This window comes from Colossoma macropomum, unplaced genomic scaffold, assembly GCF_904425465.1.
Source record: "Colossoma macropomum unplaced genomic scaffold, Colossoma_macropomum, whole genome shotgun sequence".
In the NCBI taxonomy this organism is placed as follows: domain Eukaryota; kingdom Metazoa; phylum Chordata; class Actinopteri; order Characiformes; family Serrasalmidae; genus Colossoma; species Colossoma macropomum.
In genome coordinates, this window is record NW_023494796.1 from 19003754 (window position 1) to 19020614 (window position 16861).

At 36.7% G+C, this 16861-nt stretch overlaps 1 protein-coding gene across 4 annotated transcripts in view; it reads right to left on the reverse strand.

Moving 5' to 3' along the window:
• The window catches only part of adgrl3.1 (adhesion G protein-coupled receptor L3.1), a 184765-nt gene that overhangs the window by 138069 nt on the left and 29835 nt on the right, over nt 1–16861 (reverse strand). For all 4 annotated transcript variants that reach the window (XM_036583065.1, XM_036583064.1, XM_036583063.1 and 1 more), the window contains exons 2-3: nt 6921–7071; nt 900–1113 (exon numbers count right to left, since the gene is read on the reverse strand). In XM_036583065.1, the coding sequence (XP_036438958.1) occupies nt 900–1113; nt 6921–7047 (341 nt within the window). In that variant the 5' untranslated portion in view covers nt 7048–7071. The remainder of the gene's footprint in view (nt 1–899; nt 1114–6920; nt 7072–16861) is intronic.

Below are 16861 nucleotides of genomic sequence, written 5' to 3' on the forward strand. Positions count from 1 at the left end.
TTAGGAACTTCTCTAAACAAGTTATTTTACGTCGTTATAAAGGTGTACAGGCTGCTGCAAGGGCTTCAGAAATGTGTGTGCTTGGATTTGTTTAACTGTGTGTGTGAGAGAGAGAGAGAGAGAAAATGGGGAAGTTGCAGATGTTAATGAACTTTACAGTGTGACTAATCTTGGCCATACAGCCTTGCTAATTGGAGCTCACAATCTGATCTACCCCGGGGCAATGTGTGTGTGTGTGTGTGTGTGTGTGTGTGTGTGTGTGTGTGTGTGTATGTACGGCAGCTGGCCACACACACAGGTGGTACTGTATATCATCCAATCGCAGAGTTTGGAGATGGTGTTCTCCCACTCACCCACTTTTTACATGAAGTATACTCACACACTAATATTTTACTATGGCTGTGGCATATTGCACTGATTTTAATGATACTGTAACAAAATAACACTCTTCCTAAACCTGCTCCTAACTTTAACCATGTAAAGGAAAATCCTGTCTCTTTCATTAAATTTTATTTTAAAAAGCTTCAAAATAATAAAGGGACAGCAGTGAGCAAAGTTTGTTTATTTGAGCTTGAGCTGAGTCTGTCTTCACTTGGGAGCTACTAAGTATGAACAACTATAAAGCAAGCTAAACAGCCAGTTTGGCCACTTTAGGATTGTAATTTAACAGTTACAAACATTAAAAAAAGAAATTAAAAAAGAAAATTAAATTTTTGATTGCAATAAAGAAACAGCAAGAATTTCTTTTTTACATGACCATTTTTGATCCCTTTTTTTTCAACTTAGTTTCCGTATATGGACTGAATGGACTGGAAAGTGAACGGAAAACTATTATTTTTAAGAAAAAAACAATGTGAAGGAGAAGAACTGTATATGCATGTTGCTCTGTGTGTGTTCACCTGAAGCCCATAATCTTATATGCGTCTGGCAGATAGCAGCGGGTGTTCTCCATCTGAGCAGGGTCTGAGTCACAGATCTTATCGTCTGTGCGTCCGTAGTTGGCGCTCTCGATCATGATGACGTCAGTGCCAGGGCAGCGCAGCTCGATGGGGTAACCCTCACATGACAACTCACGACGAACCACGGCCATTGGCACAGGAGCACGACTCAACACTACAGAGAAAGAGACAAAATACATGAAATACATGGCTACACAAAAAGCCCAACGAGCCTAGTTTATGTGAATCACATTAAGCCACAACCATGAGAATGTATAACATAATAAAACTGTTTTTTTTTCAGTTCTTAAAGCCCAAGCTAGCCTTAACCTTTACCTAACCAACCTGGCAACCTGGTCAGTAAGCCCATCCCTACAGACCTGTTCATCTTTTCTCCCTTTATTGGTGGGTTTGGTCAGAAGATCAGAGGCAGCCAGTGTGGAGGGGTTTCAAAACCCTTCAGCCACATAGAACAATTTTGGGTTTAACCATACAATCAAGCAGAACCAAAGAATGAGGTTTTAAGACTCTTTTTAAAGAAAACTCCTGTCAAATACAAGAATGTCAAATTTGCACACAACATTTAAAACAAAATCCCCCCCACGCCTTTGCCCACCTAGTATCATCTTGTATTTCATCGTCATCATCAGAAGAGACATGACAGGTGACTGTATCAGAAAACATTTGCTAAAACAAGTAAATAAAGTATGTATAGAGCAAAAAACATTATTCGAAGCTTTGCAAAATTTGATAAACAATACAAGGTTTTTGGAATTATTTCTCACATTAAAATTAATTGTTTTAATATTTATTATTGCTATGTGTGTAAACCCTTGGATTGCAAAGTTTGCACAGCTAGCCCATTAGCTCACTGAGCCTAAGATGAGGAGGGCAAGTGCATTCTGTCTGAATAATCTGCTCTTTACTGTCTCCTCCCTGCTCTGACGTAAAGGAAAGAAATTGTACTTGATTATAGACGGACTACAGTCTGTAATTGTATATCTGTATGGCGGAGCTATAAGGTAGGTGGAGCTCATAAAGTGGCCAGCCAGCAGAAGAACAAAGTAGGTGTTTTGACTCACAGTTGAGTCGCCTGTTGACTCACAACTCTACTTAGACACTAAACTGTCTAATCTGATGGACATAACCGAAGTGCTACATGCGCTACATGCAATAAAACACCTCCCATTAAAGGTTGGTTAGACTGTACTTTGGATAGTATGTTAGCTAGCCCAACGGCTAAATTAGCAAAGCTGATGTATGCCTGCTTCTAGTAAGCTACAATCACTTTAACCAATAATGGGTTGATTTAATTTGTTTATTTTTTTCATATACAAGTTTACTGAATGCATGAAAGTAAAAATAAAAGGAAGAGCCCAAGTAAAATGGCCAATCGCAAGAAACAGAGCAAGGCTAACTCTTTTTCATCCATTTTTAGGTTTACGTGCATACAGCCAGGGCCATCCCAGACAGAAGGCTACAACACAGGCCATAAGGCTGTATAACCTGTACAACGTGTGCTGCAGTGCATCCTATACGAACAATATAGCAGGTTTAGCTTAATTGCTAATACCAATTTGAGACTAAACCAAAGTTCAAAACCAAAGTCTTGGACTTGAACATCATGGATTACTAGCCTAAAATTCAGACTTCAAGATGACTGCCACTACTGTTTCCAGCTATGTGACTTATCTATTTTTATGGATGACAATATTTCAGCATGGTTTGAGGCAAACATTGTGTAGTTTGCGTCATGCTAAGTGCTGAGGTATAAGCTTCCTTTACTTAATAGTTTTCTTGATTTCTGTTGAAAGCATTTCTTATGAAGTTTAAACTGCAGCTGCTTCTTTTTATCCAATTAAACCATTTGTGTACAAAGAATGGATTTGATTGGTTCAGATTACCCTCAGCATAAGGATAATTGTTTCAGAAATGTGCACTTTTGGTTCCATGTTTAGTCACTAGGCAGCACTGCAACATGATAACTAAGAAGAAGAGGTTCTGTGGTCGACATCTAGCCACATGCACTGTGAGCACAACCATACACTGAATTTAGTAAAATATCAAGTCACTGATCAAGTAGTCCAGGAGTTTTACAGGTGAAAACCTGTGTTAGGAACATTGCCTTGATTTGGATTTTGAACATCTCCAGCCATACATGACTTAAAAAACAAAAAAGTATTAATAAAATATGGACTTTAAGATGGCTCCTATTTCTGTACTAGCTATGTGACAGTTTGTCGTACAGTGTCAGAAGCCACATAAACACGTCTATCCGAGATTATGCCGTTTGTGGCAAGCGTTTGATGATTCAGTTTGCATGATGCTAATTGGTAAGATAGAAGCTTCTATTATTTGTACAAAACAACACTAGCTTTGTAGCTAGGACTGCCACCTCAGCCATGGACACTCACTCAGTTCCTAAATTCAGCGGACAGGTAGCTACAGTCGTATGCAGCCCTGGTCAAATTACATGCTCTGTTCATTTTCTAATGGAACTTAAGTATTAATCCTCTACAGAGAACACTTTTTACTTGCTGAATTCTACATATTGAGGGGGAAAATATAACAAAAAACATGGCCCATGCAAAAGTTATGGCATATTTTGTTATTTTTTTCAATATGTTAAACTCGCGAATAAATAGAAATTGTGTGTTAAAATTGCAGAAAAAATGCCATATTTAAGTGTGTTCTCTGTAGAGTATGTGCTATTTTCACAAATCAACAAAAAATCATTTTATCAGAGGTATTCAAATTTTTGCATATCACTGTATGCTCACAACATAAAAGTCTAACGCAGACATCTGCAGAACCAAATCTCTCTGCACTTTTCCCAAACACTTGTCCATTCATTAAAGGTAATTAAACCCTTTCATTGTATATAAATGAACAAAAAGAAGCAGTTTATAGTTAAGAAATACTAACATATAAAAAGCTTGGACTTGAAATTTCAGGCGGCAAACATGGCATGGCTGATCGACTACATCTGGGGTAAGAACAAATTTGTGTACATTTGATTTTCAGCCAAATTACCAATTTAAATGCATTTGACTTCATTGAGCCATCTCTCAGAACTGACGGGCTCAAATATGTCTCGAATGTTTTGCCTGATTGCCGCCCGCTCTGCTTCACTGAGTCAAATATTTGTTGCTAATTGCCTTGCTAGCGCCAAAGTGGAATTTCATAGGGTCAGGCATCCTTGCCTACTTCAAGACAGCTGGAATTGGAACTAAGTCTTCACTGACACTCTTTCTCTCTCTCAAACACACACTTTTGAAGAGTGTCTATAGGATGAGAAGGATGAGAATGACACCAGGCTGTCTGCATTAATTAAATCTGCACTGGGAAAGAGAAGCTAATTAAATCACACTCTGACGGAAGCAACTAAAAACCAATGGGGCATTAGGGAGACAAGCTGTCAACCAATCAGAGCTTGGCACTGAAGTGACGTTGCTCGGATCCACTCCCTTGGGTTTTTTGACTGACAAACACACAAACACAAAGACACACGCACTTACAGAGCGATCTCTGAAGGCACATAAAGCTTGCTTGCCGGATAAAAATGCAGAGAACAGCAGAATGTGTGTGTGTGTGTGTGTGTGTGTGTGTGTGTGTGTGTGCGCAATGTAAATTGCAGTGAGAAGGGTCATCCTTGAAGTGTGTGTTGTAGTAGATAGAAGGTGTGTTATTTGGTCTAGGCAGTGTGCGCATTAGACGGTTTTCTTCCCTGACTGTAGCTGAGCTTCTATGCCCTTGAGATGAGCGGAGGAGACAGAGAGAGGGAGAGAGAGAGACAAAAAGAGAGAATGGAAAAGGGGAGGTGAAAAGAAAGGTGAAGGGAGCTTTGGGAGTGTAAAAAGAAGCACAATATATAAGCAGGCAATATATTTTTTGTTCATAAATGGGAAAATGTAATTATTAGCATAATTATTAGCATCGTTAGTATGAAGCCAAAAATACACTTAAGTGTCAAAATGTGTCTGTAGTAGGCAAAAATGCAGAAAATTACACAGAAGCCAGTATGTCCACTCTTTGCCTGCCATTCTTTCTCCAGAAGACTTGCTTTCAGTTTTTGAAAGAAATCTGCAGGTATAGTCTTCCACACCTCCAACGTTCAGTCTTAGAAGTTGGTTGCACTTTCTCTTTCTTACAATACAAACAGGTAATCCACATTTACTGATGTTGAGGTCTGGGCTCTACATTGCTTCATTAACAGGCTACTAGCGGTGCTCTGTAGGCGACCCGGCCCGTCTTCAGTGATAGCAGAGAAGGGAAAAGTTCAGCGACCTCGCTGCTGGGCTGTAGTTACATTTAGGGCATCATATCCTTTCAAAGAGGGGTTATAAGACGATTATTTATTATCGCCCACCGCTAATTCTTTGGTGATACGAAGCTAAAGTCAGCTACTCGTCAGCTTCTTGTTCGCAATTTTCCCATTCCACCTTAAATGGTGCAGCAGTTACATTCTGGCGCTTCAGGCATCAGTACTGCTGGACTGTTTAAGGTGGAACGGGAAAGTTAGCTAGCTAGCTACCAAAACATTAACATGCTGTTAGCGATTTTTAATGCTTGTTATGAAGAAAACGACCATAATACATTGAAACGACATTAAACTAAGATAATACGATAGTTATTGTAATTTTTTAACAGAGAAAATTCTCACATTTGTTGGTTTTCTTTGGTCGCTCGCGCAGCCATCTTGCTGGTTTTTCTGTTTTTCTGATAACACTCCGTTTGGAGTGTGCCTCTGAAAAACCTCCGTTTGGAGGGCCATGTAGCCCTAACGCTTCGTCCAACCCCTCCATCTCAACAAAAATTGGGACACCCTAACCCTAGATGTGAACGCGCAAAACAGAGGGCTAGGGGCTAAGTGGTAGGGGCAAGGGGTGAAATGGGATTGGATCCTAGTGTTGAGTTCTTCTCACAGTGGAAGGATGGACAGAAATACCTTTGGATTTCTTCAGATCAGAAGCAAGAGTGGGGCTTGATTTTTTTCCTCTCTCTCAAAGATGAAAGCTTGAAGATCTGTTTATCTGATTGTGATAGTTTTGATGGTCTAGCAGGTCTTGCATGATTGTTTAAAGTCCATTTTCTTTATATCGTCTAATCCTTTTTCGAACTTTTGAAATATTTTTTTGATTCTTCTGAAATATGAACAACTTGTACTTAGTGGCTAAGTCTCTGACTTTTGCACAGAACTGCATATTTCAAGATGTATAATTACATAAAAGTAAAAAGCAGCCTAAAGGTATTAAAAGGAAATTACTAACTAGATAGTGTAATTGTGATATGAACCGAAATTTATACCACCCACACTTAGGTGAGGGGAGGAAAAGCATGAATGAAACAGAAGGTTCTTTTCACATCCTGAAAGGATTTCACCAAAGCCCAATTCCCAAGTGCATTTTGAGCTTAAACTGTTACCCTAAGGGTCCCCTTGAGGACACACACACATCCAATGCGTCTAGACGTCTGCAGCTATGATTATTGATCTGCCAGATCCTTTTTCAACTGCTGTCTCAAACTCACTTTTAAAGACACCACCCACACACAAACATACACATACAAACACACACACACATTTGTCTTGCTAAGTGGAGACTTAAATAGGGTTCTATAGAGTTTTGTATTACAGTAGCCAAATATTCCTATACTTAAATCAAAATCTAACCCTAAACGTAACCTCAGCATCCAAAAGGCAATCTTCCTGCTCTTTTACTTTTTTAAAAAACAAAAAACGAAAACAAGTTGTGGTGAAAACAACACATGCTCAAGTGAGGATCAGCAAAATGTCCTCACTTGACTAACGTTGTCCCTTCATTGTGAGGACAACAAGCAACCGTGATTTGTACCCATGTATGACTGGATTTTAATAAAAGATTTTAGTCAGAAACGTTAATTTACATATTTTGATTTACAGATTTACAGGTAAGAATGACCAACTCAAATAAAGAAAAAAAACAGAACATTTTTAAACATTACCAAGCATGACGGGTGTGAAGAATGCGAAGAGGAAGAGTAGGTGTGTCGACCACATGTCCCCCGATGGCCCCACTGACATCTGCTCTGACCGGCTGCTAGAGCTCTGTCTTACATTCTTTAGAGCCATGGAGTTCTCCTCTGACACACACACCTGAAATACAGAAATAAACACAAGTTAATATTATTATTAACCTCACAACATTTATACTTACTTAACAGTTCAACTTATTCTGCTACTTCTTCATACAAAGAGATGCTGTAAAGTGTTTTTATGTAAATAACCAAGGTCAAGTTAAATATGCTTTTAGTCATGTTCTCATATTCACATAGCAACACCATTTGCAAATGTTCATAGCAACCGGATAGATATTTCTTGAGATTTACATTTAAGACTGTCTTTGCACCATTAAAACAACTTTTTTCATTGTGTTTTTTTGATTACTGAACTGTTTATGTAAGTCACAGAATTCACACCTATATTATTTACCTCTTGCGGGCTGTAATGCTTTTGGAGCACAAGATCAACAAGTTGTAACACAGCGTTACAACCACTGCACCGAAAATAAACAATAAGAAAAGCCCATATCCCCCCAAATAAATTCAGAATTGTTCATTTTTTGGAACTTTTTTTTTACAAGTGCTGTCAAATGTCAGATGTCACGTTAAAGGTGAAATACATGTAAAAAATTTTTGGTCAGAAATAAAATTGGCAGGTTTAACTCTTTCCATTATTATATTTATTCCGATTAATATATTTTTATGTATTTAGGTCAAGTTCATCTGATTCAAACAACATAGAACTGTACTGATTAAGTAGCATATCAGATTTTTTATTGACTGTTACAACCAGACCCTAAGCCTGTTACAATTAATCCCGCCTATTATGTAAGGAAGATTCTGAATTTTTGAATAGTTGTTAACATTTTAAAAATAGTACATTATAATTTTTGATAATTCAGCTTCCTTCTAACGTAATACCTTCTCATATTTAAGAATTTTTAAACCTCTATACCCCACCAGAAGGCAGTGTTGAGCATACCTCTTTATGATCAGAGTGCCTAATTTGAGAGGTCCAAAGAGGAAAACACAGAAGGACTACTGCAGCAAGCTAAAGGCCACTGCACATTGGAAGAGAGATACACCATATAGGAAGCATCACGGAACAGTGCCGATGATCTTTATTTTACACTCTACTTGTTTAGATTTAATGTAATTAAATATTTTGGCATGATTTTGTTAATTTATCAGGTTTGGCATCAGCTAATGAATTCTTTACAAACTCGCTGTTCTTGTGCTATAAAGTACAAGGTAAAATAGGTTATATGTGACGTTAGCCGAGGTAACAGACCATTTGCATATGTCTTTATCTTAAAAACTGCTTTCATCAGTGTAAATTTTACACCACTATTCTAATATTTGTTGAATAATACCTCACAAATTTGAATATCAAATTTGAGGGTTGGGGTTCTTATATTTGTTAAATGATTAATTACAAATTGATAAAGGTTTTGTTCCAACAGCCACAAAATGTTACCCAAAAAAAAACTCATATTACTAAGTGTTTATAAATGTTTATGTGGCTCTACGTCAGTCATCATGAAGGGCTTATGTACACGAAGCCTTATGAACACTGCCCTACAGTAGAGGGTTACCAAAATTCTAATCTTGCTCAAGTACTTTCTAAATTCTTACGTAAAACCCAAAATGTCTTGCAATGTGTGGCCTAACCCCACTGTCATGAATATGTGTTTACAATTACACAAAACATTACTGAAAGAGTGTGTTCAACCCAGGCGGTACTGTATGGCTCATGAAGAGAGCAGGATTATAAAAATCAATTAAATACAACAGAGACTATTGATCGTCTGTGTGTGTGCATGCATGTGCGAGACACGAGGGACAGAACAGAAGAAAAGGCAAGAGGATGTGACAAAGGCTTCAAACAACACCCCTGTGAAGACATCATATGGCATAGCTTTGCGTAATAGAACGGCTTAATGTATCTTACCCCACGCGCACACACACACACGTTTGTCTTACATTACTTCTGAGGACTTCCACTGATTTCCTATATATTAGTATATATATATACATATATATATATATATATGATATATATATATATACACATATACATATATATATATGTGTATTTTTTTATACTCAAATAGTTGTGGTTAAACAGTGCATATAAAATGGTCAGTTCTCAGGGAGTACTCATCATCAGGAGATTTCACACAAGTATCAGTCATCGAGAAGCTGAAGGAACTTCCTGAAATTCTCATGGACAAAATTTGTTGAAGAACATTCATACAGAACAGCTACAGAGCTGCAGCAAAGACCCTGAAAATTCCTCTCTGAACAACTTGTTTGATAATATGCAAGTGGAACCCCAAACAGAACTCCTCTGCAAAAAAATTAGTTTAAAAATTGCACACATACAATTACACAAATCAGAACTCTTTTGGAACAATGTACGAGGAAGGAGCCAAGCTTGAGTCACCATGTTACAAAAAGCTACTTACTTCTTAACATAGGTTTCTCAAAGCTAACAGCTATGCAGCAAAGTAGTAATGTTTGTCATTTATGGTGTCTGAATACTTTTTTCCCCTATCAGTTTTTAAATGTCTTTGTTTATGCTTATGAATACATATATATTTTTGATCATATTTGTAAGTACAAAGGCAAAAGACATTAGCCTTTATTCATTCATTTTGCATATGGTCAAATTTGACCCTAAAATGAGCACACACACATTTCACTGGCAGTTTTGTCATTGAGCAATTTTATATTTGGCATATTTATACAATCAAACTCACATGTGGTAGAAGTGCGTGTGCGTGTTTTATTAGCTCTCTACCAAAACACCTTGAATGAATTAGGGCAAGCACATAAATGATAAGTAAATGATGCAGTGGTAGGCTGGCACTTCATTTCACGCACTGGAACTCATTCATCATTCGCTTAAATCTCTGCTTGTTTCCACATCGTATGAAAGTTTCATCGGACGCAGAGTAGTTTGTATGTCATTAAATATGCACTCTCTTTTACATAACTTTGATGAATAAAGGCCATTATGTGTGTACATTATAAATATAAATATGAACTCGAAGTATATTGAGTAACAAAAACAGAAGTGCTCATTTCCCCTCACTGTAGAGTGTATCTGCAGTGAACACACTCACACACACAAGGCATCTAAAACGTATTAAAAATAAAGCACCCTCACACTCTCTGTCTCATTAAACTTACATAAACACTCTTACATTCTCTCTCTCTCTTTCTCACACACACACACACAGTGAACTCCTCTCCTTTCTGCCTGTCTCAAACACAAACACATTCGACACCCTGTCTTTTTGATTGATGGTCGCTTAACTAAAGTGAACATGGAGGTTTGGACCAGATGTCCCACATTACAAATAGGCACATATGGGCATATGCCCACAGTACCCGTCAAAATTGTGTGTGTGCATGCATGTGTGTCAGTCTGTCATTTAAGCATCTATTCAACCTCCCTGACAATTTCAACTTTGTGTCCCAGAGAGAAGAAGAAAAGGGGGGAGGTGCATTTCTGCCTTTGTCTTTTAAACATATGCTTATGATAGCAGTAGACACAGTGCACGTCTGTGTGCCTTTGTCCTACGAACATATGCTCATTCTACCAATCAGCTGTGCTATTATTCCATTATTTAGCATGAGCCCACTTTGCCATATGCTTATTTTAACCACTTAATTACCCAATTATCTTTTTCAGAGTGACCAGCACGCATAGCCTACAGCAATTACAGTACCTACTAGCTACTTCAAAATGGCCACCATTCACAAGCAGGTTGTAATTAGCAAATCGCTAATAGCTCATTGTGACTGCATGTTCTTCTAAATGAGGTAACTGTTGGTCACTTCACACATTTTGGACTTAATATAGCAACTAGCTAGCAGCTAGATACTATAATGTGTGAAATCCACTACTAACATTGGAAAAATTCACTGTGGATCTAAATATTACAAACCATTAGCCAAAAGGTACCTTTCGATGTTTTCATTAATTCAAAAATTAGGTGAACAAGAAGTGAATAAAATATAAACAATATATTGTAATATATTGTAATTGTATTAAAATATGTTGTAATTATCTTTCTGTAATTTTAAAATATGAAAATAATGACATAAGTTAATTATCTGTAATATACAGTCAATTAAGAATCATCCACAGTTCTGTTCATAATTCTGGACAGATTTACTTTTATTTCCAGCTTTTTAGTTTTCTACTAATCATTTCAAGCCCATGAAGTTGCATAGGACTAATGTCGTAGATTTATTAATTTCAGATTTTTGAACAGTGATTCCAAACTTGTTTAACACTGACATATGTTTAAATTATATTTCAATTTCATCTTATTTCAGTATATTGTATATCATTTTTCCAAATGACATGACTGCATCACTTTTTACAAAAAATAATGGATAAATACTTTAATGGATATAATTTAATCTGTTCTTTTTGTGAAGTCCTAGCTTCCGTTTTGGCACCTTTTTAAACAAACTAAATATAAATTCTTTTTGTAATTGTCACCTATCATATTCAATTTAGTCTTTTGGTTATGTGACTCCTTAATTGTAACAAAACAATAGAAAATTCACCTTTGCTTGTGAAAAAAAGTAGGAAAATGACATGTAAAGCAAAAAATGTGATTCGGTTCATTGCTTTTGTTCTATGTTCTATGCATAACTATACTAAATTGCATCACTTTAGACCAACCTGAACAAATTCTGCAGTATTTCCTTTTCACACTAAATTTCAATGACACAAGTTAAGATTAAGAATCAAAAATAATACTCTATGGACAAATGTATGTAGACACCTGACCATCACGCCTATATGATTAGCATAGAGTTGGCCCTTGCCTTTGTAGTTATAACAGCTTCCACTCTTCTCCACACAGGCCACTAGAGTTCCTCCACACCAAACTCCTCCAACAATGCCTTTATGGACCTCTTTTTATGCACAGGGGTACAGTCATGCTGGAACAGGAAAGGGTCTTCCACAAGCTGTTGCCACAAAGTTGGAACCATATAAATGTTCTAAAATATCTTTGTAATCTGTAGCTTTAACACTACACTTCATTGGAGCAAACTCTTTCTTTCCTCTCTGATGAAAACGAATAGCATATGACAGGCCTGGAACATGCTATATGACAGCAGGAAGACGGGTTATATGGTAAAGTTAAGGAATTGGTGATGGCATAGGCCTCCTTGCATGTCTTGTTACAGCGATCTACATCTACTATAACCTTTTGACCTCTAATTACCCCCCGCAGCAGTTCAGGCCCAGTAATGAGAGAAGCAATTGGTCTCTCGCTCTCTTTTCTGTGCCCCCATTCATTCTCTCTGTCTCTCGCACAGTCTGTTGATCTTCTTAATGAACACTCCCCAACCTCTCCCTTTGTGCCACATCTCTGAAAATTCCCTAGAGCTGTCCATCCCTGATGCAGACAACGGACCCCTCCCTAAGCCCCTCCCTAATGAGCATCTGTCAGAATTCTCCTCTTCATCAGGGCACTTCAGTTATAACACAATCAGAAGGACAGAAACATGTCTACCTCTCTCCCTCTCTCTTTCTCCATCTCTCTTGTCGGCATCCTGAATTCCCAACCTTATGTTAAAGCTGCATGACACTGACAAAATATCATATTGAGATTATACTGCCACATACTGTGATTGCGATATGCCTCCCGAGATATTAAAACTATACTGGTGAAAGTTTAACCCTTTAAAATTTAAGATTCCATCAGCTGTTCCAGATTCCTTTTTATCACTCTTGTAACTAGAGCTCAGTTTGAGGGGGTACGCTAAGGGGTGCCAAAAAAATAAAGACAAAAATTATTCCCCTAGTAAAACTGCCATCATGCCTGATGTCATTATTACAGCTTAAATAAGCTAACATATACATACAGCAATATATGTGGACTTTATATATATAAAGAGCCTATATCCTACATGTTTGCTGAATTTTATTTTTTTCCCTGAGATGTATGTATGACATTCGTACTGGTTTATGTACCAAAACCGCCATAATTCATTTTATGTGACCATTTCCAACCTTTCCTTACCTTTTAGAATTAAACAAGCTATTTTCCTTATTATGCCTTTAAGATGTACATAAATGATCTCTTCTAACTGTCTGATGTAAAGGGGACTGAAACTTTCATTTCTATATTATAAACTCTTATTTCAGGAAGGCAAAAAAATGGGTCAATGTGACATTGACAGTGTATTATTTTAATCAAGCATATTTATTTGTTGGATCACATGAATGTCTTCATTTGCTGTGAACATCCACATGATGCAATAATCATCAGGAATAAGATTGGTCAAAATGCCTCCAGCAGAAAAAAAATCTCTTTCATATTGCAGTCTGTGATTTCAATTAAAGTCCTTGTAGTTACTGAATAATAAGCCTTAGTATGTAATAAGCCTGGGATTTTATAGGGGGTTAACAAATTATACAGCATGATAATGACTAAAGGGGAATTCCACTACTGTTTCAAAATTGCTGCCTAATTCATTATGCAAAGAGAGTCATTCGGAGTGGTTCGATGTGAAATGGTCCAGTAAGCATCACAAGTAGATTTATTGATCTGTTTCACCGCATCTTCTAACATAAGATCGGCCACATTTTCGTTATAATTTTGCTATTGACATGCCTCACTAACATCAGTGTCTTCTGAGTTTTATAAATAATGTGCAACTGGTAAGACAAAAAAAATCTGTTTTCCTTAGATACTATTTTGCCATAGAACACCCTGCACATATCACTCCACCATAACTGTATTTTAAAAAAATGAAATCTTTAGGCCAAATCCTTGTCTCAAACACAAGGCAAAAACAGTCATACCCATTTTTTGTAATAACTTTCTGTGATGTAGCTTTTAGAGGCATTACACACTTCGGACGTCTGGTTCCCATCACCACTACCATGAACTATTCTGACTCGTTACGTTTCTCTAAAATGGTGCATTTCACAAACCACACTGAATAAACGTCCTACATCTTAAATGATTTCATTATGCAGAAAAAGTAAGGGGATATATGGGGTAGATGTGATAACATATATCCTTTCATCACCATATAGTCATATGCAAAAGTTTGGTCAAATGACACATTCTTAACACATTCTCTACAGAGAACACACTTCTGCACATTTGAATGCACAATTACTGTTTATTTAATGAAGTTAACATACTGGGGAAAAAAATAAACATAAAATGTATATGTAAAAGTTATGTTACATTTGATATGTTGTACTTTATATGTTAAATTACCATATTTTAGTTTGTTCCGTGTAGAGGAGGTGTTAACCTATTTTAGAATGCTGCACACTATAAAGACGAGGAAGAAAAACAGAGAGAAACAGAGAGATCCGTTGTGGCAGTAGCAATCTGTGGCTCAAACCCACACACACACACACACACACACACACATTTTTGTGAAAAACTGTTGTGTTTTCATTTCTAATGATAATCTGGGTCACTTTATGTTTTGATGGAGGTCGTATTTCTGAAAAGCAGTCTTTACTTTAAAGTCCTATAAATCTGTATTCATATTCTCAAATATTTTAATAATTCACACATAGCATTGCAGTCTCGCTCAAATCACTATTCTGCTTAGTCTCCGAGAGGCCAAACGCGCACACACACACACACACACACACACACACAGACACATAGTTGAGAAGAGAAGAGAAGTCCTCGCCCCTAAGCTCATAATAGATTCTGTGTCTGTGGCTCAGTGCTGCTCTATGCTGCCTGCCAATAAGCACAGCGCTCTTCTGATTCATCTTTTATTACTCTGCTCTCTGTACTTTTTAAGCGCCACTCTTCGAATGAGCCATAGAGAGAGACTCTATTCATATGGCGAGAGAAAGAAAAACTCACACACTTATACAGAGCACATACATGGACAGACACATACACAAAGACACTTTCGTACACATACATTTGCATGCTGTAACAGCCGCTCCACTAAAAGCATGTGTGCACCCACACATATCATGCATATACGCAGAACTCATAACAAAGGAAAATGTATTTATACAAAACAAATGTGACTACTATTTGTCTCTCAATGCTTTGTTTAAGTGGTATTTCTCTAAAATTCTATAGTTTTACATGTTCATAAGTGTAGCATTGCAATATTTTGTACTGACAGATGTTTTGATATTTTATTATTTAATCGTTCATGTTTTTATTCTATACTAAGCTTACAGGAAGACTAATTGGATGCCCCCACGATGGTGCAGAAAAGTTGTTTTTTCACCTTTCAGGTGAGACCAAGCCTTCTTTCAGTAGCTAGCACTCCTTTCATGTATTTTAAGGATGTTTTGACATATCAAAATTAAAAAAAAAAGATTTGAAAATCTTGGAAAAGGAAAATAATAAAATACAATCACCAAAAAACACAAAAAGTGTATGCGCTCAGCTGAGGATGAAATGCATTAAATTCAATGAAAATGCTTTCGTTGAATAAACTATGTAAAAGTGAATAAAACTGTCATATGACCAACTACGCATTTTGTCTGGCCATAGCCACAAAACAAAAAGCCAGCCTGTACCAGCTGACTAATGAATAAATTAACATTTAAATTTTATGTGAAGGCTAGAAACTTGGCTCTTGATGCTAATGGTAGCAACGGCTGAATAGCATAGTGGATAATATCACACATTATAGAACAAGATTCCAATCCCTATCCAGGCAGGACTGACTGGGAGTTTTGCTTTGTCTACTTCTCAATTCTGGTTTGCTTCAATCAAAAAACTACTGCAAGATAAACAAAGCGCAAATCTCTAACCTCTCTATTTCTTTTGGATGAATAACAAAAATTGCAGTATATCCCAATGTGTCATGTCACAATACTCAGTCTATCATACATTTTTAAAAATCAAATTAGAATCGTGGGTCAAGTGTTGTAACAGTATCATAACTGTATGGCCTCTAGAGATTCCCAATCTAATACAAATATATGTGAGCCATAAACATAATACACTTCCATTACTTTGAGAAATTTAGATTTTTAATGAAATAAAATGTTTGAGTTATTCAATAATATGATGAATACTTTTCAAATCTTAGTAATCAAATCTTAGACATGTGCATTAGTGTTTCTGCACACATTTAGTTAGGTTAACATGTGGCTAAATGTCTTATTGTTCAGCATCTAACAAAAAAATCATTCTCAAGTATTCAACTGCAAAACTACTGAAAATTAAAAAAGAAACTTCTATATAAACTGGCAATGGTTAGTTGGCAGTTTGTATGGTTTAAAAAGAATATGTATAGTTTATCAACAACCAAGACAACATGTTGAGACAAAAACCAAGCAATGGGTCTACATAATGCTAATGTTCAGTACTAAAAGCAATGAGAGCAGTAAGCAGGTCACAAACAGAAAGTGACACAAAAGTGTGAACAAAACACATTTAATCTTGCATTTTTGTCAGAATTCCTTTTCAGCACTTGTTCATCTTCTTAATGCTGACACAACACCGAGCTGCTTGAAAAGTTCTACAAAATCATTATCATTTTATAGTGTTACTTCTGAATGCAAATCATTTGGGTGAAATTGTAGCTGTTTATAACAGCTATACAGTATATTCATTGTTTAAATGTTCACATACACAATCTTGCACTAACAATGATTAATATTACCTGGTTTAACCATTGGTCCGGTGACAGTCATGTCTTGGTGGCAACACCCATCTCAACGCTTCAAAGTCTGTTACTGCATGTATCTCAAAAACTCATCAGTACAGATCCACCACAACAGCTTTTCTTTACTGCAAATGTTCCACCATCAGTAAATAATCAACATACAGAGACTAAACAATACTATTTACAATCACCTGTTGTTTTGAACACTCTGCATATCATGTTTGACGGAC